This window comes from Microsporum canis, genomic scaffold, assembly GCF_000151145.1.
Source record: "Microsporum canis CBS 113480 supercont1.4 genomic scaffold, whole genome shotgun sequence".
In the NCBI taxonomy this organism is placed as follows: Eukaryota; Fungi; Ascomycota; class Eurotiomycetes; order Onygenales; family Arthrodermataceae; genus Microsporum; species Microsporum canis.
Genome location: NW_003299166.1, coordinates 1,999,151 through 2,021,880, shown reverse-complemented (window position 1 = coordinate 2,021,880; position 22,730 = coordinate 1,999,151). Strand labels below are relative to the sequence as shown.

At 49.7% G+C, this 22,730-nt stretch overlaps 8 protein-coding genes across 8 annotated transcripts; 5 read left to right on the top strand and 3 right to left on the bottom strand.

The window, feature by feature from the left end:
* Nucleotides 1-209: 209 nt before the first annotated feature.
* MCYG_04734 (conserved hypothetical protein) lies at nucleotides 210-3,970 on the top strand (the record flags this gene model as incomplete). Its single annotated transcript, XM_002846951.1, has 3 exons — nucleotides 210-283; nucleotides 498-641; nucleotides 721-3,970. The coding sequence occupies 3 exons, from the start codon at nucleotides 210-212 to the stop codon at nucleotides 3,968-3,970; spliced, it is 3,468 nt and encodes a 1,155-aa protein (XP_002846997.1).
* A 1,398-nt stretch (nucleotides 3,971-5,368) lies between these two features.
* Nucleotides 5,369-7,105, bottom strand: MCYG_04733 (RfeD; the record flags this gene model as incomplete). The annotated part of the gene is made up of 3 exons (XM_002846950.1): nucleotides 5,369-6,343; nucleotides 6,491-6,952; nucleotides 6,995-7,105. 3 exons carry the CDS (start codon nucleotides 7,103-7,105, stop codon nucleotides 5,369-5,371), a joined length of 1,548 nt encoding a protein of 515 aa, XP_002846996.1.
* Nucleotides 7,106-7,465: 360 nt separating this feature from the next.
* MCYG_04732 (solute carrier family 25 member 39) lies at nucleotides 7,466-8,790 on the bottom strand (the record flags this gene model as incomplete). The annotated part of the gene is made up of 2 exons (XM_002846949.1): nucleotides 7,466-8,607; nucleotides 8,664-8,790. The coding sequence occupies 2 exons, from the start codon at nucleotides 8,788-8,790 to the stop codon at nucleotides 7,466-7,468; spliced, it is 1,269 nt and encodes a 422-aa protein (XP_002846995.1).
* Nucleotides 8,791-9,242: 452 nt separating this feature from the next.
* Nucleotides 9,243-10,897, top strand: MCYG_04731 (F-box protein; the record flags this gene model as incomplete). Its single annotated transcript, XM_002846948.1, has 2 exons — nucleotides 9,243-9,605; nucleotides 9,659-10,897. The coding sequence occupies 2 exons, from the start codon at nucleotides 9,243-9,245 to the stop codon at nucleotides 10,895-10,897; spliced, it is 1,602 nt and encodes a 533-aa protein (XP_002846994.1).
* A 486-nt stretch (nucleotides 10,898-11,383) lies between these two features.
* On the top strand, nucleotides 11,384-13,031 carry MCYG_04730 (conserved hypothetical protein; the record flags this gene model as incomplete). Its single annotated transcript, XM_002846947.1, has 2 exons — nucleotides 11,384-11,857; nucleotides 11,925-13,031. The coding sequence occupies 2 exons, from the start codon at nucleotides 11,384-11,386 to the stop codon at nucleotides 13,029-13,031; spliced, it is 1,581 nt and encodes a 526-aa protein (XP_002846993.1).
* Nucleotides 13,032-13,708: 677 nt separating this feature from the next.
* MCYG_04729 (thioredoxin) lies at nucleotides 13,709-14,092 on the top strand (the record flags this gene model as incomplete). Its single annotated transcript, XM_002846946.1, has 2 exons — nucleotides 13,709-13,731; nucleotides 13,795-14,092. The coding sequence occupies 2 exons, from the start codon at nucleotides 13,709-13,711 to the stop codon at nucleotides 14,090-14,092; spliced, it is 321 nt and encodes a 106-aa protein (XP_002846992.1).
* A 663-nt stretch (nucleotides 14,093-14,755) lies between these two features.
* Nucleotides 14,756-18,327, top strand: MCYG_04728 (conserved hypothetical protein; the record flags this gene model as incomplete). The annotated part of the gene is made up of 4 exons (XM_002846945.1): nucleotides 14,756-15,772; nucleotides 15,826-16,170; nucleotides 16,223-17,740; nucleotides 17,797-18,327. 4 exons carry the CDS (start codon nucleotides 14,756-14,758, stop codon nucleotides 18,325-18,327), a joined length of 3,411 nt encoding a protein of 1,136 aa, XP_002846991.1.
* A 325-nt stretch (nucleotides 18,328-18,652) lies between these two features.
* On the bottom strand, nucleotides 18,653-22,651 carry MCYG_04727 (anaphase-promoting complex subunit 2; the record flags this gene model as incomplete). The annotated part of the gene is made up of 3 exons (XM_002846944.1): nucleotides 18,653-20,794; nucleotides 20,940-21,501; nucleotides 22,056-22,651. The coding sequence occupies 3 exons, from the start codon at nucleotides 22,649-22,651 to the stop codon at nucleotides 18,653-18,655; spliced, it is 3,300 nt and encodes a 1,099-aa protein (XP_002846990.1).
* Between the last annotated feature and the right edge of the window lie 79 nt (nucleotides 22,652-22,730).

Genomic DNA, 22,730 nt, shown 5'->3' with positions numbered 1-22,730 from the left:
GTCTATCTGGATGTATATACAATAGTAATATCAAGGCTTAATGTAACGAGACATGAAATCCCATTGGTACCACGTCGTACATTCGGGCTTTGTACGCAGTCCAGGATACCATCTTCAATCGAACTGCCGCCTTACCCGCATTGTTTACACCATGTAAATGCCGTATATACATCCATATGCATATCTCAGGGGTTTAATGGTGTATATATATGGCATATCAAAGTGTCGGTAGCAAAGATGTAGATTTGGTAGAACCGGGAGCAAGACAAGAACAGGAAAAAATGTAAGTAAGAAGATGCCAGGAAAAGAAGAAACACAGAAGAAACAGGGAAAAAGGGATATAAAGACTGTCATCGTCGCCGCCGCCCGTCCGGCTGCCCGTCTGCTCGCCGTCGTGGAGAGTGTGCAATTTCCAGGGGCTGCTAGTAATAATAATAATAATAGGAGCAGGCGATGTTCCAGAAGTGACAACTTGACCTTCAACACCACCACCGCAGCCACCAGACACATCTTTACGGCATCAGTACAAGTGCTGGGACAACATGGCCTGAATACGCAGAGCAAGTCGAACAAGTCGAACAGGACGAAGAAGACGACGACGCAGACGCAGACAAAGCAAGGGGGACGGGAAAGCTGCAGTTGTACGCCAGTATCAGCCACGCCAGCAGCTGGACGGGACGACGTATCAATGCCCCCAGGCGTCTCTGGGCCTGGCAAGAGATCTGGAGTTGCTGCTGCGGGCTCGAGAAACCCTCCAGTGTCGCCGTCGAGCGCTGTCGACTCGATATTTCTTCCCAAGCGGGCGTCTGCTGCACTCACTGCTGCCCAACGCATCGCTTCCTGGTCGCCCTCGAGTCGAGAAAATACTGCTGCTGGTGCTGCTGCCGGGGCTACCACGACAGCTACGACCACGTTAGACACGGAGAGAGACACGGTGGTAGAGTCCAAGGGTCGCCAGTCCATCTTTCGACGGCTCTCGCCCAGTCTTGCGGCGCGTGTGAGGCTACTGGACGGTGCATCGAGCAAGTCAGACACCGCTGCGTCTGGTCGAAGCCACTCAAAGAGCCCGGTGGGGAAGATACCGGCCTCGCAGCTACAGGAACTCGAACGACAGAACGTGGACCTCTCCATCCGGGTGCAGAGGCGAGGACGGGCGTGGAGTGGTGGACGGATTGCGCCGCAGGAGCAGGACTCCGTCGGCCAGGTCAGGACTGAAGAAGAGAAGCAAGAAGAGCAGGACAACGACGAACAAATATTTCTGCCTGCTCTAGAGGAGAGAGACGCGTCTACGGATAAGGATATATCTTTTCGGACCATGGGAACGGCGGGAGTGAGCCATGGGGCGACAGATACTGACTCTGAGATTCCTCCTCCTCCGCCGCCAAAGGATACGCCGCCTTTAGGACACTCGAGCAACGGTTCGAACGCGTCAGAGTCCTACTTCAACCCGCTAGGACTCAGCAGGACAGATTCTATTTACTCCTTCTCCAGAGCGTCCTTCAGCAACCAGCTCTCACAGCTCACCTCCATCAGCCTGCCCCAGCCGTCAGCCCTCGAAGAGAGCATAGCGTCCATATCGACCGCCCCGGCCGCCGTACGGGCTCTCAGCGGCGCAGCAGACCAGATTCAGAAATGGACAAACAAGGCGTCAGAGGTCCTGGGCGGACTCGAGGCCGAAGACGACGTTGAATGGGCAGCTGCCGGGGGTCGAGAAGGCCTGGACGACGTCGACAAGGCGGTCACCAAGTTCGAATGCCTGATCAATGTCTACGTTAAGGCCATTGAGGAAGTGCAGGTTCGCGAGGACATCGCCGACGTCGGCTCTGAATCGCTAAACAACATCGTCACTCAGATGGAACAGACCATCCAGAACTGGGGCAAGGTCGGAGCTCTACTACACGGAGTCAAGGAACAGGTCGAGCTGGCCATGGAGTGGGAAGAGCTATGGAATGCCGTGCTGGGAGATGTCGGGCTGGAGATCGATAACCTGTCGAGAATGATTTTTGAAATGGAAGAAAAGAGACACAAGGCCGTGATGGTTATGGACACGGATAACGAACCGACTACGGGTCTAGATATTAATGAGCTCGAGACCATCGTCGAAGAGACGCCGTCGAATATACCTACAAATCCACGGCTGCACTTTGCTCCCATCCTGCCTTCTGGCGCGCAAACCCCCGGCTCAGACAGCCAGCAAGACGAGTCTAGCTTGCTGGCCTTGTTTGCACGGATGCAGCCTCTTCGTGCCTCTCTCGACTTCCTACCCATGAGACTGTCAATGTTCCAGTCCAGAGCCAAGGACATCTTCCCCAGCGCATGCGAAGAGCTCGAGGACCGAAGACTCCGTCTCGAGCAGGGATACAAAAAGCTAGAAACAGACTCCGAGGCCCTCAGACGCGAGTTGGGAGAAGACAGATGGGTGATTGTGTTTAGAAATGCTGGTAAACAGGCCCATAAAATGTGCGAGTCTGTTGAAAGGAGTGCTGCGAAACTACGTGAGGCCATAGAGGGAGGCATACAACATAACAATCCTACCGCATTAGCTAAACGAGCAGAGAACTTCGAAGCAAAGAAGGTGCATTATGGATCAGCTATCGAACGGGTGTTGTCTATTATCCAGAAGGGGATCAATGACAGACTGACTGTTAATGGCGAGATTATTCGGCTTCTTGCTGACCTGACAGCCAGGTTCGATGCTCTGCAGGTTACCGTACAGTCTATGGATGCATTGCTGGAAGAGCTTAACAGTCGACAGCTGCGGGATTCCGTCTCTAGCATCCTCACTCTAGACAGCCCTGCCGGCCGTAGCATCGGTACCCCTGGAAGCTCCCCGGCCTCTTCCATCATCATGTCAAACGGCAACAGTAACAACACCAATGGCAACAATAACACCATGATAAAGGATACCAGCAGACGAAGCAGCCTTGTAGGCGGCGGTAGCACTGTCTCCAGAGGTACTGCAGCGAAGCTAAAACGCCATTCTGCTCTGCCGGCCCCTACTTCCACAGGCATTGGGCATACGCCTCGCAAACCATCGATACCACGGGCAGTCAACACACCCAAAATAACAACCACCAATCACTCTGGACGTCCACCATCGCGAACGGGATTGGTCGACCCTCTAACCGCCCTGACGTATTCAAATTATGTGCCCGATGGCAGGCCACGCTGGAACGCAACGTACAACACCAAGGATCTTGTCGTAGGCCATGTCTACAAACCACTCAGCACTTCTCCTGCATCTTCATCAAACAGGAACCTGCCTGTCCCCATATCCGCTCGTTCGCCGCGCCCGTCCCACAGCAATTCCACTTACTCCTTTGGCCTGCGCAGCCCACTTAGCCGCGAGTCATCTTCCTCGCCCGCCCCAGGCAGACCATCCAGCCGACTTCACCGGGGTGTGACGGATCGCGGATCCCTGGATCCCGGCGCCGGCCATGCTCACTCCCCATCCCAATCCCCATCTCCCAGGCCATCATCAATGTTTGATCCCCCTCCCTACAGCAAGTTGCGCAAACAAGCAGCAGCCGCTGCGTCCTCCTCGACTACCACCTCCACCACCACTACTACAACAACAAGATCAGCATCAAGGTTAATGCCTCCAACTCCAACGCGCACAAGGGCTAAGACACCCTTACCCGCTCCCGCTCCCGCTCCAACTTCGGGCCCGGCTCCAGCCCCAGTTTCCAAACTAGCTGCATCATCTAGACCGGGCCTTCCAACCATGCCGAGGAGTAGACAGAGTTATGCAGGTGTTCCTAGTGCTCGCATAACATCTCTTTCCACCAATGACGCCGCTGGTGCGAAGAAGGCCGCTGCTCCGCCTACTGCAGCTCGACCTGGTACGGCGCTAGGACACTCTAACCGAAGAAGCAGTATGCTTCCTCTACCTAGGATGGGAACAGCGGGTAGATCTGGACGGGAGAGTGTCGCGGGTGCCACGAAAGATGAGAGGCCGCCATGGAGATAAATCTGTTCTTCGTAAGTATGTAGAGTAGAATGAGCATGAAGCTGGACTGACCATGATTGGACTGGAGCTGGGAAACGGTGCAATAGTTCTTTATTTCTCTCCTTTATTTCTTTTTAATTTCCTCTTCCTCTTCTTTCGATTTGATATCTTATCTCTTCAGTGTTTTTTGGTCTTTTCTCTCGTTTCTTCCCCTCTTCTGATCTTTTCTCATAAACTCTTCTCCTTTATTTCTTTCGACTTGGCCATTATTTTTTTTTTCACCATCTCGCCTCTACTTACCTGTCTGCCTTCCCTAACATCTCTCTCTCTCTCTCTGCCTGTCTGCCAGACTACCTGACCATCTATTTTCGGACCCGTTGATTAATTAGCTGATTGGAGCGTCACGTCAACCCCAGGTCCAAAGTACGATTCCTCTCGATTTCAGCCCCCTTCTCAAAATGTATTTGATATTCACACAATACCCATTCAGCACTTTTCCCGCCCAATTCGCCCGCCTGCCTGCTTGCATTAGATCGTGCTGTACTATATCATAATAGTAGTGTAATAGTGTATATTTCTCGCTCCAAAAGATAAAAAACAATATGTACAAAAGGGAAACCAAAATCAGCCGTCCCATCGAAGGGCCAGAGCCAGGGCTGCAGAAGCTAGCTAAACATGAGGTCCAAAACCAAAATCAACATGGGGAAGGGAGGGTGGGGGGGGGATGGATAGAGGGTGATGATGTGATGGTGGGCGGGCAGGAGAAATCTTTTTATATTTTTGTTTCGTCAACCAAACCAACCACCCACCAGGCCGACCGGGATTTAACCAGAATATATATAACGCATGAACAAGGGGAGAACTAAGGGAATGGGAAAGGGGAAGTGGTACAGGGGCGTTAAAGCATGGACATGAACGTAGTGGCAGACATAGGAAAAGTGGATAGTTAGAACGAGATGTAGAGTCAGACCGAGAGGAGGCTGTGGCACATATAAGTAGGCAAGTAGGCGAGGAGGCAATGAGTCAAGTAGTCAACGGAGCTATAAGTGTAAGTGTATCTCGGTGTGCGACTGGGTGAAAGTCGGATCACAAGTAACAGTAGAATGAGAAAAAAAAAAATAACGAACCACCAACCAACTGGTAAGGTATTGTATAGTAATGCGTGATATTCCGCGGCAAGGTATAGCATGGCATTAGGGTCGTAAAAGGAAAAAGATGCAACGTAAAGAAATAAGAACGCCGGGTTGTCGTTTGCTGCTAGCGATCATCGGAAATCCAGCTGGAAAGCTCTCCACTTGCCTCCCACAACGCCGCATCGGGGACATCCGTGGCCTTGCCTACCGTCACCTTTGCCATTGGCGTGGATACTGGAGTGGTTCGACATTGTGGTATTTGTGCTATTGCTTCTTGCCAGCCGGTTTACCGCAGGGCTGCTCCCAGCGCGCGGGCTGCTAGTGGGCCCAAGGTTGAGGACGGATATGCCCATTGCGCCGACGGTGGAGGACGTCGAGGGAGAGGAAGAATGCATGGAAAGCGATAGAGCGGGTACACAGTCTCTGCACACGCCACAGATGCACTCTGTGCAGGCGAAGCAGTCTCGGATAGCTCGAGGGCGCGAGCAGGAAGCGCAGTAGATGTGGATGTGGAGGTCCTTGTCCCTGGACACGGAGACGTTGGAGGTCGAGCTCGAGACTGAGGTGGAGGTGAAGGGAGCCGGGGTTTGAGAGACGATGAACGTGGATGGAGGGGGTGAAGAGGGTGGTGTGCATGCGGATGTGGGTGTGGGTAGATGTTGTGCTGCTGCTGTGGGTAGGAGGTGACTGGTCTGGGAGGGGAGAGGTAGGGTTTTGTGACGTCCATGCTTGATTCGATGGAAGGGAAAGGTTCGAGGTCGGTATCTCGCTCACGATGAAAGGGCGGTGGAGTCTGGGCCTTTTGCAACGGGGAAGCGGTGTATGGTGGAGGCTGGAGCGGGTGGGAGGTGGCGGCGGGCTGGGACGTGACAGAAGTTGAGTTCGGATTGGCGTTTGCGGGTGACTGAAACGCAGGAGGCACGGAAGAGCGATGCTTGATGCCGGCCAGCGACCGGAGCGAAGGAGAGAGAGGTTGAAAGGAAGAAGAGGACGGGGGAGGTGACTGGGGCACTGGTGTGATGTCTCGATCGTCTACCTCAGTAGCCGAGGTAGCAGCTTCGATCAGGTCCTCCCATCGTTTGCCCTGGACCCAGGCGGCGGCCGTCTGTGGCTCGGCGGAGAGAGCTTTGCGTTCGCTAAGAGACCTGCGACGGGTGATGTCCCTAAAGTCCTTGAAGTCCTTTGACCGGTTGCGGTCGTGCTTGGCCTTGCGGGCCGAGTGAGAGTGAGTGAGCGACCCCTTCCGGGACCGCTGGATCTTCTGGTTGCGGTTGATGGGCGGGAGAGTCGACGAGCGACCGGGTGGGGAGTGAGTGTGGGTGTGGATGCAGAATCGACGGCAGAAGCTCTCGCTGCCGCGGATGATAGGAATCCCTCAGTGTCACGGATGGGCGGCAGTTCGACTGACCGAATATCGGTGGTCGTCTTGGATCGGCCAGTTAGCATCCATTGAGCCTTGCACCTGGGCCTGTCTGGAGCGAAAGCGAGAGAGAGATAGTGAGAAAGATTTGGGGTAGGTAATACGGGTAAGCGTCTCCAAGTCCCAGTCGAGACGGTGATGCTGCTGCAGCTTGCGCCAACGCCACGGCGGCTGTGGTAGCTGCTGGATGCTCGACAATCCTTCTCCTTCGCTGAGCTGTGCTGCTGTGCTGTGCTGATGTGCTGATGCTGATGCTGCTGGGAGGGCTGGAACTGCTGCTGGGCTGCTGCTGCTGGCTGCTGCTGCTGGCTGCTGTGGCGGGGTGTTGACCATGAGCTGGAAGCTCTCCTCGGTAGCTGGCAGCTTTGGTATGTAGTGGTTCGGGTGCGCCCGCCGGATATGCTCCTGCATTGAGCGGTACCTCTTCTCCTGCGGCAGCGTCAGTACATTCTAGACACTCAACAGTAGCAGCATGGACGGAGGAAGACCAACTCCTAGACATCGCTTGCGGCAGTTCGAGCCATCGTTGTTGACTAGCGGGCAGACGACCTCGTTGGTGGCGTCCGAGACGGAGAACGAGCTTGTAAGAGACGGCCGGGGCATGGCAGCAGCATCAGTGGCATCGACCACTGCTTCGAGGCTGGCGTCGCGGGTGTCCTTCGTCGAGCTGTTGGCAGGTGTCGTGAGGTTGCTTGTCGACGTCGAGATGTTGAAGTTGACAAGTTGAAGTTGAAAAGGCCAAAGTGGGAAAAAGCGCGGGGAGAGCCCGAGCTTGGGGGAGCTTCCTCTCGCACGCACTTTCGTACTTCCACGCACTTCCAAGTACGCGCATTTGATAGTTACATGTAGGTAGTAGAGTGCGTGGCGGGAGGGTGGCAGTAGTAGGTGGCTAGCGACGGTCTAAATGCGTATAAAAAGATATTTACATTATTTATATTCGATGAAGAGAGATTTAGAGTACGGTCAGTCGTCGTTGGCGGTGCTGGCGACCTTCTTGCCAACCTCGTAGCTCGATATCATGATGGCACAGGCCGGGGCTACCTTGAGACAGCGAGCTGCCCACCCCCTAAAGAGACCCCCGGTTCCCTCGTCCTGCACGATCTTGAGGAGGAAGCGCGGTATGGACGAGGACGTAGCAGCAGCAGCAGGAGAAGAAGAAGACCTGGAGGAGACCTGCTGCCTCGTCTTGCCCACGTCGAACGGCGTCGTCACCAGCGCAGAGACCGCTCCAGACACCGCCCCGGCCGTGAAGCTCTCGACAAACACCACCGTCGAGCTCGGTGAGCCGGGCGTGGTCGACGGCCCCGTCAGCACCGGGTCGGTGCAGGTGTGTGGGAAGGCGTGGCCTCGCATTGACTCGAGCTGCCGCTTGATGCGCTCGTATCCCCACCAGTACAGGCCGGAAAAGGGCACGTCTCGCCACATGGTCAGCGTCAGGCCTCGCCAGAGCGAGGTGTAGCCCTCTCGGCGCACCATCCGGCCTAGATCCCGCAGCGTCGCCTTGAAGTGGTCCGAGCCGTGCACTCCGCCCCCGGCCGGGACGGCCTGCAGTCGAGTCCGGAACATCTCGATCGGGCTGATGGCTGACGCTGCCGCTATCCGGGCTGCCGCACCGGCGACCAGCGGAGCCGCATTGGCCGGGACGTAGGTCGCTACCGGGCTGGAGTGGTCGTACCGCAGCCAGTCGTAGCCCGTGAAGTAGATGACGTTGGCCGGTATGGCCATGACCAGGGTGGGAGAGAGGCCTCGCCATAGAGACAACGGCCCCTCGTGGCGTGCTATCTTGCGTAGCCCGTCCAGGGTGGAGGTGTACGACTTGCGTTGCTCGACAATGCAGGATGCAGACGGTGGCTGCGGTGTCGCCGAGGGTGGCGGCTGGTTGACGAGACAGAACTGCGTCTGCGCGTTTTCTCCTATCCAGAATACCTCCCGGCAGCATGCCGTCACGCCGAGGTTGGGAGGAAGATGCCGGAAGAAGGTTAGTGGTGATGGTGAGACGGATGTCAGTGTCGTTTGGGGTGGCGAGCCCGTTGACGGAGGCAGTGAGGCTCGGATCACAGGTGTCTGCGCCTGTAGACGCACTCTTACCACGTCCAGCGGTGTTACTACCATCGTTAGCACCATACCACCCACACGTTTATATACACGGGTATAGACCTACCTAGGAGAGATGTGAGAAGGCTCCCCCATGTGGCGGATATCATCTTCTGGCTGGTTGATATGCTGTCGTACTGAGCTGAGGCATCACTCTCGCGGCTGCCAGCACCGCTGCTCTGTCTAGATGCCATTGTATGTGAGTTGTCTCTGCTGTGTCTGTTGCTGCTGCTGCTGCTGCTGCTTGTGTATGCTGTCTGTTCCCTGCCGTTGATATCGGTCCTGTTGCTGCCGGCGCCGGTGCTCAAGGCACCCGCGGACTCAGCGTCATGAGGCATTCATCCACCGTTCATGTACTATTGGACAACAACCACACTATCCAACCGTACCAGATGATGGGAAACGATATGATATCAGCAAAATCGTCGTGATGTCGCCAAAAATGCTTTCTTTGGAGTCATCGAAAAAAAAACGGCGGAAAAAAAAGAGATTGATAAGCTCGGGCCGGATCTCGGAGATAATTAGTCCGCTTATCTGATTGTTTATGTAAGTCCGACATCGTCATAAGAAGGACGAAGATATCAAAGCTGACGATAATACATACATATAGGTATAAAGGGATACAAGGATAGAGATAGAGGACGATATGGATAAAGGAAAAGAAGAAGACGAGTTGGAGTCCTTTCGCCGCCAGTGGCTGGAAGAAGTGAGGACCAGGCACCCGGCACAGCCGGCGCCAGAAGCCAGACCGACGGAGAGGAAGATATCACTACCTCCCCAGACACAGGTACAGCTGCCACAGGAACCAGAAGACGAGGCGGATTATGACAGCCATGCCAAGGTGGATACGTCCGAACTAGATGGGGAGTTTAGGTCGTTGGAACTGGGAAGCCAGAAGGCGGAGGAGAAGGATCCCCAGTCAGCCCTGGAGCACTTTGAACGGGCCATCGAGAAGGAAGATCAGGGCAGGTTGGGCGATAGTCTGACCTTGTATCGGAAGGCATATCGTGTACGTATGCCATTGTGATCGTCGTTGGTACATAAAATGCTGAAGATGAATAGCTGGATGCAAAAGTCGACCAAGCATACAGCAAGAAGCACCATGCCCATGCCCATGCCAGACATCATGCACCGCCAGCATTGACGTCTACATCGGCACAGCCATCGACGGGGGAGAAAGTGGACGTATCATCGTTTGCCAATCTTCCAATCCTCCCCGCTGAGCCACTTATAGAAAACACCCCTCCTCCGCCATGTCCCATTGCCCGTCTCCCTTCCGAGGTGCTGATAGAGATACTCAAGCACGCAGCCCTACTCGATCCAGCTCTGTTTTGTCGCTTGTCTCTCGTCTGCAAACGCCTGGCTTACCACTTCGCGCATGAGCAGCATATATGGCGTCGGTTGTGTCAGGGTGCCGAGTTCGGCCTCGCTTCCATGCATTACTCCTTTGCCTGTCAAATCAATGGCTCTCCAATAGATAAAGGGCACATCCTCGACCCGGACAAGGACTCTCAGATCCTACACTCGCATCCTTTCACGGCTCAGATAACGGCTACCATACCAAAGCCTCTCACTAGCTGGTCCCATGTGTTTCAAGCTTTTCCTCGGCTGCGCTTTACCGGCGTCTACCTCAGCACTGTCAACTATATGCGTCCGGGTGCAAACTCGGCCATGCAAAGCGTCTCATGGAACTCGCCTATCCACATTGTGACGTATTATCGATATCTACGCTTCTATCCTGATGGTACCGTCTTGTCCTTGCTCTCTACCACTGAGCCTGTAGAGGTCGTCCACCATCTCACCAGGGAGAATATTGATGTTCTGGCTGCCAGTTCTGCAGGAAAGAAGCACACAAGACATGTTTCTGACACCCCGGCACCGGCACCCCAGTCGGCATCGACAACCAACCCGATGACACCAGCTGCCGCCGCTGCGTTGAAACATACATTGCGTGGACGATGGAGGCTTGCCCCGCCAGTAGTGACGAATACATCGACCACAAATCCAGATGCAGCCGCGCAGACTTCAAGCTCCCAACGGCCCAACATGGAGCCCCCGTCCGCCTCCACTTCGGACCCACGCGATCTATTCATCGAGACTGAAGGCGTAGATCCAAAGTATACTTATACAATGCACCTGGCCCTTCGGTCTGCGGGTTCGCATAAATCCAAAAATACAAAACTTATATGGAAGGGTTTCTGGAGTTACAATCGTCTCACTGACGACTGGGCTGAGTTTGCTCTTAGAAATGATCGCTCTTTTGTCTTTAGAAGGGTCAAAGGGTGGGGTTTGTCTGGGTAGATCGGCGTCATACGATGCCACAGTAGAAAAGGGGTACATGGATATACTGTTTGGATTTATCTTTGCATCTACCATCTACGCACATCTTATGTCTCTTCTACTTTCACCCCTGCATTACATTTGATGACTAACCAGGCGTTTTCAGCCTCTTCAAAACTCTATATTTACTTCAATTATTGCGCTTTTTCATTTTGCGATTCTTCGCACTCGACAAATCGTCCGCTTATCACTTATTATTATGGCCAATGTGATGACAACAGATACGCTATCAGCCTCTGGGATATCCGCTGAGAAAACGATTGTCTAAGAACCACCGGCATAACCAGCAGTCGTTGAAAAGCCCTAGAGCCAGAGCCGCCAGCCATAGTGCCAACAGCCAAAGAAGAAGAGCTTTTGGTCCAAGACCTACCGATTATTGAATGAATAACCCCTAAGTCAACGGCCAGAGAAGATTCCTACGGACAGGCTCCGCTAACTGAGGAATCAATGGCCAAAAACCCGACAGAAGCTCCTGCCCCTCGTCCTCTCCTTAGAGGCAATGTTACTCTTGAAGATGCTCTTTCAGAAGAGGACGACATACTTCATCAGCTCACGTACCCTGATAAACGGTTCGGGTTGTATAAGTGGCTACATAGCCATGTAAAAGATATCAAAGATACTATTTCGTTCCATCTGGGTTTATCTTCACCAGAGCAATGCCGGGTTGGGGAGGTGAGGGAGTGGGTTCATGGAAGTTTCAACCTTTGCATACCTGTCTACATTGACAATTGGATCAAAGGGCCAGGGAAACGGGTAATTATTCGGTTTCCACTGCCGTATAAAGTTGGAGAGTCAACTTATCCCGGTAACGCAGAAGAGAAACTGCGCTGCGAAATCGCTACGTATATATGGCTACAGGAAAATTGTCCTGATGTTCCAATACCCAAATTATGGGGCTTTGCGTTCGTTAACGGACAGACGGTATGGAGTGACATGCAAAAATAGCTATTAAGCGTTGTTTGACAATACTAACAATAGTGCGTACCAGTTCGTTGACCCCGATAATGTGCCTTGGATTACCTGGTTTGGCTGGTATTTCCGCCGTTATATCTCGCGACTATTTGGATATCCACTGCCTTGTAGCTATATAACTAGCTCTCGGAACAACGTTTTGAAGCATGGATACATCCTCATAGACTTTATAGACGACCCCGGTGTGGGGATGCTGTCCATTACCTGGGAGAAACAACGTTTTGATGACGGTAAAAGGCGAACCTTGTTCAGGGACCTTTCCCGTATCATGCTTTCACTGAGCCGTATACCCCAACCTTGCATTGGATCTTGGACATTAGACTCAAAGGGCTACATCCAGCTAGCAAACCGCCCACTCACTCTTCGTCTACATGAATTTGAGAATTTGGGTATACCCACAAATATTGACAGAAAGTCAACATATATCACATCCGACTCATATTACCGTGATACGCTGTCGTACCATGACAACCGTATACGGTATCAGCCGAATTCCATGAACGATGAAAATGACGGACGTGCTCAGTTGGCGACCCTTACTGTTATGCGAACTATACTTTCCGACTATACAAGCCGGGGTCTTCGCCACGGGCCCTTTTTCTTCCAGCTGACGGACCTTCACCAAAGCAATATATTTGTCGACCAAGACTGGCGTATAAAATACCTGATTGACCTTGAGTGGGCATGTTCTCTGCCTGTAGAGCATCTCTATCCGCCATGGTGGATGTCTGGGCGTTTTGTGGATGGAATTAGTGGTGAGCATCTCGATACTTTCAGCAAAACCTACCAAGAGTTCACGGATATCTTCGAGGAGGAGGAGAGAACACTTGCTCCTTTTAATAGGGTTGAGCTGCACCGCGCAAGTATCATGAAAAAAGGCCTAAGAACCGGCACCTTTTGGTATTTGCAAGCTCTTAATAGCCCCAAAGGGCTTTTCAATATCTTTTACCAACATATTCAATCATCCTTCGCACAGTCTCATCGCAGCGGTTCAGAGTTTCCGGATACTGTGTCCAAATATTGGGCCACTGATGCAGACGAGGTTATCGCTACAAAGGTTAAAGAAAAGGCAATATACGATAACAAAATACGGAAACTATTTCAACAACCTATCAAGAAATAACCTCTTGTTTGTCCCACTCCCTTCTCATCTAGATGTGTGAATACAGCATTTCCCATGTTTACAGATCATAGAATGGAAACGGATAAAGGGAACAGTAGCAGCTCCACAGCAGCTAACGACACTGGAGAATATGTGGAATATATGCCCAAATAGAGTTGACTTGGCGGAGAGGAACCTTATTCCCCTAGACCCTGGACAGCAATAGCTGTCTATTATCGATCGTAAGAAACCTCTGCTGGCTGCTGCCTCTTCCTGTGTCATAGAAGCGGAAATATTCTCCCAATAGATCCTTTCTTGACTAGATGTCTTGACCCTACTCATGCTGGATCAACTAACTCTAAATAGCCTATTTCTCACCTCTTACAGATATCCTTCATCCTGGTGATCTTCAACCTCTGACGTAATAACAACCATGTCAGCCTATGAAAGACGCAAACTTTCATGCTCAGGCAAGTCCGAATCTAAATATATCGCAATCGATGGGCCAGAGACTGACAAATCACCAGATCCTTCCCAATGATTAGTTAACCTTGGGTCTTTTTACTATATAATCCCCCGCTTCCAGTCTTTACGGCACGTAAACAGATGGTCTATCAGCCTACGATACAATACCATTCCCTCTTCTACCCTTTTACAACCTTCACCACAGAGGTAGAGCCTTTTCACCAAAACGCACGATGGGTGTCACCGTGTTAAGCGGGTATGGGCATACACTCATAACCTCCTTATATCTAGTTAACTACACTTGCTAATTATGTCTTAGAAAGCAGAACTTCAACGAATTAATCAACAGCGGAAAGACTGTTGTCATCGACTTTTGGGCAACATGGTGCGGGCCCTGCAGATTCATATCACCTATTTTCGAAGAGGTGTCGAACTCAGGAATCTCGGGCATCGATTTCTATAAGGTGGACGTGGACGCCGAGGATGAGATTTCCCAAGAAGTTGGCATTAGGGCAATGCCAACTTTCATAGTATTCAAGGATGGAAACAAAATCGACGAACTGATAGGCGCTAACCCTTCGGGCCTCAAGTCGATGATTGAAAAACATGCATCCTAAACGGATTGATATCAAATGTAATCATGGGTTTTGTTATGTTAAGCCCATAAAAGGACAACTTTTCGGCTGGCTTTCCTAAACTTGTTAACTAATGACTAGTATGGTCTCAAGTTTGTATATCAGAGCTCCTCTTCACACCAAAGATTATGTCTCTAGATGTATGAGTAGAAAGCCATGATACAGACTCTACCTGTGAAAAACAGTTATAAGTCATGAATATACCCTCCCGGCATGGAGATTACGTTCTTTTTATGCCTTTCAACACCAGTCAAAAGCAAAACGCACACTTATATCTAACTCTTTCTTTCACTTTTTCTCTGCCTGTATGTCTCCAAGATTATATTAAGGCATATTTAACCTTGCTCATCACTACTCAAGTATTTTTGCTTGCAGCTTTGGGCATTTACCAGGGAGAAACCAAATCGCCTGTTGGTTTCTTTGCCTTCTGATTATTTACGGATCTTCGATGCAAGTTCCCTGATGACATTTTAAGTACTGTCTGCTCCCCTTTTTCTCACTTTCTGAAGAAGCTACAAAGTTTATCTTTTTCAAATATATGGCCAAATATCATGGAAATCTTCCTCAATCACAGTTGATACCGGTACACTGCTAATTTCTATTCTATACAGTCCTGCAACTTCCATTCTTACATTTGAAATTGACATGAATACCAGTACTGGGACATACCAATCATTGGAAAAGCTTTCTACCTTCCTTGGGTTCGACACCATCCCAGCACTCCAGAAATGGATGGGAAGCATGTTATGCAAGCCCTACTGGGACGAATATCATGGATGGGCAGCATCCGAAATTGCTGATGGGAGAATACCAAAACTCACCGACTATCGCTCTGTATTGAAGCATCTAACGGAGGGTGAAGCTGTAGGAATCCGGAAATTCTCTACTGACTTTCCGGATATATCAGCCTGGACGGCCATCGACTGGCATGCAAGACTACTTTACAAGATTCTCTCGGTAAACCAGGCCGATCGACATGGAATCTTTTACGGCAAGAATTTTAGTGAGGTAGAGATGGCATCCCGAGCCTGGCAAGTGATTCTACGATTGAAATTAGACGCGTCCCATGAACACAGGCCGAGAAAAAAGGCGAAAGCCACCAGTGAGTTTGAACATTGGCGGATCGATGATGACGAGGCTATTCCTACGCCCGTCAACCCGGAAAGAGGAGCTGCTAGTGTCATATGGATGAATATCCCAGCCGACCTGGAGGAACAGGGAATAAAATCAATGGTTGTTCTGAAAGGCCTGGTCAGCTATACCTATGAGCGTTTTTTGGAGGAGATTTATCGCGGACTAGAGCTGAAAGAACACGGGTTACAAATTGATAAACTGAGTGTTGACGGTGACACTATATCTGGAAGCTCTTTCAAGGAATTCTTGGGACTTGCTTGCTGTTCCGCGGGTAGGTTGTTGGTTGCATTAAATACAGAAAAAGGCCTCCCGGAGCCCGACATTCCACAAATCGAAAATGAAGAACTTTCAAGGCGGCTCTTATACGACCTTATGGTGGCCGAAAGAGTATCCTCGGAGTTTGACTTGAGAGATCGATTCTGGATTTGGACCGCAATACAAAAAGCATCCAAAGTTCAGCATTCACCTATTAACAGCAATTGTGTACTCCTACACGAAGCGGTTGACATTGAAGGAGATAGCATAAGAGTACGTATACCAAATTCTAGTGCATCTTAGGGTTACTAATATAGTTAATACAGTGGTTAATGAAATCCAAAGATTCGGATGACCCCGAGAGTGGAACGAAAGACGTACTTCGCGAGCTGACCGACAGCGATATAAAACAATACCGAGAGCAGGAAAAGTGGATTGATAACCAAGACCTACAGCGCCAGGGCCATGGCGAGGCCTGCAGTGCTCTTGGGATTCCAAATCCAGATATACCCCGTTTACCAGGTATGCCAGTAAGCGCAAAATTCGAATTTTGGCAGCCGCTAGCTGTGAAAGCACTCAAGGAATTCGAAGAAGGCTATCTCAGAGGAGGAATTCTAGCCGATGAGGTTGGGATAGGGAAAACCTTTGAGGCCATTGGCCTTGAGCAACATGTAAGAAACCCTCTAAATATTAGAGCTCACTATAAACTAACTAGAGATATAGCACTGGAATCTGAGAAAGGCGGCCCTCGAATCCAACATGCAAATAGCGCCGCCTAGGCCAACCCTCATAGTTGTTCCGCCGAATCTAATCCAACAATGGGCTTCAACGATTAGGGCTATGTCAATGGATCTAATTGTGAAAATATATTACGGAGGTCGAGGACAAAATCAAGGACAAAGTGGTGCGGACGGAGTAGAATATCTGCGTGGAGTTCTCTCTAGAGATGACAAGGTATTTTCCAAGACAGAAGAAACCGCACGAACGGCCATTATCACTTCATTTCGTACCCTGACTACTCGACATGGACCAACATCCCTAAGAAAGTGGTTGAGAAACAAAATTTCGAGCGAAGATGGATCCGAAAATTATGCATCAGTTACTGAATCTGTGCACTCAATCATGGAAAGGTTGACCCGTCCTCCAGATGAGTGGCCGCATGGGCTAAGCGGCTGCTTCAAGAGAGTCATTGTGGATGAAGCTCATGAAATAAGGAATAAAAAATCGCTTACGGCAACTACTTTACATTGGCTGCAGTCACCGGCGGTTTTATTACTTTCCGCAACCCCCATTTGGAACGGGCTTTCCGATATTCTTGGGCTACTTTATCAGTTAGAACCAGTCGAGAATCCTTGGTCAAAAAAGTCATTGAACGAGCTCGGCGCGTTCGATATCGAGCCCTTGAAAAACTCAGAGTCTAGTATACAGTATGAATGTGATACAAACGATGGGAATGATTCAATTGATGAAGAAGCTGAAAACCTCACATATTTCCTCAAACGAATTGATCCCTGGGAAATCCCATGTCACCATCCCGCCTCTTCCCTTCGATACACGTCGGAGTCTGTTAAACATCATATCATCAATGGAGGCGGGAATGACCCTTTAACCAAAAAGGGTAAAAGAATGAGAGAGGTACTGAAAGCATGCATGATTAAGAGGTCATATGGATCATTGGTAGATGGCCAAGTTGTGGGGCAAGCCCTGCCTGCAGTTCAGAATATATCTGTTCATCTCGAATTTACCCAAGAAGAACAGAGAGAATATGAGCGGACACTGGACCACTGTTTAGCTACGATTCGCAGGAAAAAGGCAAAGGAAAACGAGGAGGAAGATAAGAATAAGGATGCCGCAGACATCCTAAGTGGTCCGAAATTTAGAAGGCTCTGCCTGGTCACTTCCTGGACAGATTTTGATTTTGTTGGCCAATCCTATACAGCGAAGAATTTAACGGAGCGTCGAAAAAAAGGTGTATTACCTGCACTTACAATCTTGAAGGACGTTAATAATGGGAAGCAGCAGTTACTTAGACGCCAAAACCTATTACAAGAGGAATTTCCTCAAATCATGATCCATCCCCTTCCTTCGCCAGATGATATCAAAGGAATACTGCAGGCCCATTGTCGAGGATCTCCAAAATTACGATATCTCTTACAGCTGGTGGCTGAACTGGTTGTTTTACGGAAAGAAAAAATGCTAATATTTGCCACGTTGCCTACACAAGTGCATTGGTTGGAGAGTGTATTTATGAACCCCAGTCCTATTTTAGTTTACCATCCACTAATTGAATATATCAGGTCCTCAAACTTCTTGAACTAGACGCCAATTCATATAGAGCAGAGCTAAACATAGAAGATAGACAAATATTGGCTGATACATTTCACAGATCCCCAACCAAATGCCAAATCCTAATAACGTCGTTCTGGGTATGCTGCACGGGGTTAAATCTTCATGGGCATTGCCGCAACCTGGTATTCTGGGATGCTGCTCCGATTTCTGCTGAACAGCAGGCTCTTGGGAGACTAAAAAGAGTTGGAGCAACGAGAACAATTCGACTATTTCGGCTATTTATTGATAAAACCTTCAGCACTGAGCAGAATATGAAGTACATCGCGCAGGCGATTCCTGGGCTTATGGCTCAGCTAAATATGGAAGTATTTGGAGAGGAAGATGGCACAGATGGGGCTGTGTTGGGCCAGTGGGTTATTCATGAGGGCCAATTGGTTAAGGCTGATGATCCATCGGTGCTTGGTCTAGGTTTGCCGGCTTTAGGTGATGGAGACTTGCTCACTCACATTTTGATGATACAGCAAGGAAAGGAAATATAGCGACTGCCCAACGGGTATGTATGACTGGGACATGTTTTCAGGTCTGTTATCATTTGTGAGCATAAAACTTGGTGAGCGAGCTTCAAATGATCCTAGTTGTTTCGAGTAGATGCACCTTATTTAGTTAAGCTTATTTAAACTTCCCGCTGTCCAAGCAACAATTATTTGCTCTGATGGTCACTTAATCACCAGCGGATATATAACAAATTCGCCGTTCGGCCTGTTCTTCGCAATGAAAGTCGGCTCATTTACGAAAATTAGTTAAAAGCCATTTGTATACTTCCAATGTGGATATTATATTATTGTGATAATAAACGCATTATTATTACACAATCTTATAATTCCCTCCGCTAACCATCTCAAGTTCTCCGTTAGAAACCATTTTGCCCATGAATTGTTTAAGCTCTTCACTGCTAAATGGGAATCCCCCTGGAACAGCTATTTTTAACATCATAATAATACGTTGTAGAGGCATGGCTCCTTGGTTTGTAAGCATTCCCTTAATGAACTGCCAGTATAGATCCATCTTCGCCATTGTGGCGGCCTCCGCAGCTTCTTTTGCTGCCGCTGCCGCAGCAGCAGCAGCAGCATTGGCATCGGAACTTGGCTGGGCCTCTCCTTGCTGTTGGGAGGCGACGCCAGGGTCTTCTTCGTCTGGTAGTGTTTCGAGGACAGTAAAGCTATCAAGCTGTGGTTGGATGAGAATGCGTTTGCTTAGCCAGAATAGACAGGCACTACGGACAAGAGATGCTGGCATATCTAACTCTTGAGAGAGGTTGTTGACCGTTTTTGAGACTGCGGAGTGTTCGACCGACTGGAAAGAGTAGATAACAGCAGCTTGCCAGGTTGTCACCTCGTCCTTGAATACACGATCTTCGAGATCTAGTTCAACGGTAGCTGTTCCAAGGTTATTCAGCCAGGTCAATTTTCGGGATGGTTTCAGAGACTCAAAACCTGCTGAATACTTCTCCTGCAGCGATCTAATTTCTGCTGGGATATTAAACTCCTGCTCCTGCAATTCGGGCCAGTATAGACGGGACAAAATTTTGGCATGAAGATCCGTAGTATTGCCTTCATCTAGGCCTTTGTCTGCGCGTATAACGGTATCAATCCGCTTGGAATCAAGTGCATCGCGTAGCATCACTTCACATGCTTGTAGCGCCGAGTCACCAAAACGAATCTTCAACAGCTCAAGCACAGAAACTTCCTGGTCAAAAGTGCCACCCTTGTTGAGTAGACGGTCACTCAGCGACTCTTGGAGTTCCTTTACAAAGACTTCTTTGGAGTCAAATAGAGTTATCATACTGCCTATGACATCAGAGTGTTTGGATCTCTTATAGTCAACCGCTGCATCAATAGGATCCGGCACCCAGTTCATATCGTCCCAGTCAAGTTCACCAGAATTGTTGCGTAGAGACGCTTGGCGGGCACTGGTAAGTTCGACGGCCAACTCCACAAGTGTATCCGGATCAGGGTTGTCTTGATCTTTCGTCTCGCTTACGTCAGCTAACAGCCCGTTCACTATCACTTTCACGGTATCATCTCGTTCACGTAGATATCTGCGTATAGGTCTCGCAACTCTATCTAGTAACACTCCTCTAGGGTCTAGCTGAGTAAGCGCTCGGATGATGGAAATGTAGAGCTGCAATATCTCGACGGTAGAAGCGCCTGGGTGAAGAAGTCGTTGGAATATCGCGGTGTTGAACATACTAGAAAGGTAAAGCCGTGTCATTGGGTTTGTAGTATAACTCTTCAGATCTTCAATCGCGCCGCTACTTGTATCCCACTCAACAACTATATCGAAAAGCTCACTTATTCGCAGTGCGGCCAGCCGAGTTATAGCAATTTCTTGCCATTTTTCTATATCCGCCAACGTCACTTCAAGGTGATCCTCAGCTTGGTGCGTCCCATGCTCGTCCCGTTTCAGACAGCGAAGGACCTGGACAACTAGCCGCCCAAAAACGTTTGCGATCCATAATCGTAGATGTTCAGTAGCAAGAGATGGTGCATCCCACATCCCAGAGTACGAGGATATAACGAACTCTGTGATCATGTTATTCATCACATTGGCAAAAATAGTCTGGGCTTTGCTGCCGCCTAGACCAACGTCCTGAAGGCCCTCTAGTAGGCGTACTAATGCATGTCTTGCCTCGGCACTGCCAGGTAGCGCACTTTCAGTCATCAACTCAACCCTCTTGTCGCGAGATGGCTGTTTCTTCCAGGTTCTATAGCATATGCTAGATTTCGAATCAACATCCATTTCATCACTAGTCTCCACCTTTGGGCTATGAAACCCATCTTTAGGCCCTTTGGTCCCTAGGATCAATGAGCAGGCAGTAGTAAGTTCTGTGGCAAGAATATCCGAAAATGAATCAGGAAGAGAGAAGGTTGTGACCGCGTGTATACTCGCACGCAGAGCCGTAAACCCAGTATCCCTTGCTGTAGGGTCAGATAATGGTAAGATAAACTTTAAAAAGGGAGTGTAATAAATATTCTGAACAAGGCGAAGGTACCGAACCAGCCTGGTCAGAACATGCTTCTTCCCCGTGTGCCCTAAGATCTATACTGGTTAGCATTATCATCACAATAACAGGCTACACGGCTTGGCTTACCTGAATAAAGGATTTTTTAAAATTAGCTAAGAAATGCCGACGGGTCTCATTTATATACCATAATTTAAGGTCACATTCCTTCACGTCCCTCCTCGACTGTTTGGCTTGGGATGCATCCGCACCCACATAAAACAGGGCATCCCTGACTTTTGTCGACGGTGGATCCCGAGCCCATCTTTTCAGTAGCACTCTATCCCCTATATTATCGTCGCAGTTGCCGTCATTATTAATGTTGAACCGTTTGTCGGGTATAGAAAGATATGCCGTCGCTATATGCCATGCTCGATTCCATGTGACTTGTTCCGGTACTGGCTCTTCTTCTGAGGGTGCTGGAGCTTTTTTTGCTTTAGTAGGCGTCTGTACGCCACCCAATGGCTCGCCTGGAGGTGTGAAGCCTAGGACAGGTGTGACATCCGAGGTGGGAGATACGCCGCTGAGCAAGGACGGAGGGAAGACGGAGTCGAAAACACGTTTGTGGCCAATGGACGATGGGACGTGCTGGAACATGGCCTGGTCTGCTGAAATCAAGAATGTGTATATTCCAGTAGAATAACCTGACAAACTATGCCATCCATCACTGTGAATTTCCTCCGCCGTCCGTTCGTTTGTTATTATTTCTTGACTCGCTGTTTCTTTTTCCTTATCAAGAACTACCCCTCACGTGATATATTAATACGATAGGCGGCTATTTTCATCAAGCGACAAGCGCCGTTTAAGTATATAAATCCTTTGATAGTAAGGAATTCTTCTGTGAAATATGTAGCTGAGTACGCCGAGTCACACTCCATAGCTGGATATATTGTGTTTCTACGTACTGAACTGGTGTTGAACTAGACAAATTATCCGACCAAATAGATATCGATGGAATATCTAGTACTTTACCCATGCAAAAGGAAGATATTAAAGACATATGGGTATATTATTAACATGTTATATAGGATAGAGTAAAGTAGAGACGTGTTTCTAATATACCCAAGACATGCGAACATACATATCGGGTGAGAGATATGAATGAGCGTGGGGGGGAACGATCCAACAAGAAATCTCAATCTACTACTTCCAAAGGAAATCAAACGTCGCTGTCACTTCATAAAAACATACTCATCACGAACGAACTATCGATCCTTATCGTCGACCTTTTCCCATTCGCTATCAGTGCTGATGTATCCTGAGCTATCCCCGGACGGCTTCCGCAGCGTGAGTTCGTCCGTGCTACTCTCTGGCGTCAGAGTCACCTGTGCTCCCGACGCGGATGGCATAGGCCTCCTAACAGTACCACCGCCACTTAGTGGAGAGGCACTTGATATCTTTGGGGTGCCAACATGGCCGGCGCGTATGCTCTCCGTCTCAGTTCCACTTTCGGCTGAATCGGACGTCGCCCCCGCCAGGCGAGCGACAGGAGACGCCTCCTTCTCACGTAGACTGCTAAGATCAGTCGATGATCCTGTATTATTATTCTTCTCCTTGCTCTCTGTGAGCTTCCTCTGCCGCTCACTCTCTGCCTTTACCTCCTCGGCAAACCAATTTATCGAGTACCATAGTGCGCCGCTGATGCAGGAGAGAACGAGGAAGTGTACGCTGTAAGTTGCTACGAGGAGAGCAAAGAAGACGACCTGGAGAGCGGCGAAGGTAGCGTTTGTAGCGAGTAAGAGGGTTGGCGTTGCTCCGGGGGTGAAGATGCTGGAGAACAGCTCCTGGAAGAACGCCGCCATGGAGGTTGCGCAGAAGAGGATGCCCTCTTTGCTTGGCTTGGATGGGCAGAGGTGTTTATGATAGATTATTGCAGGTCGA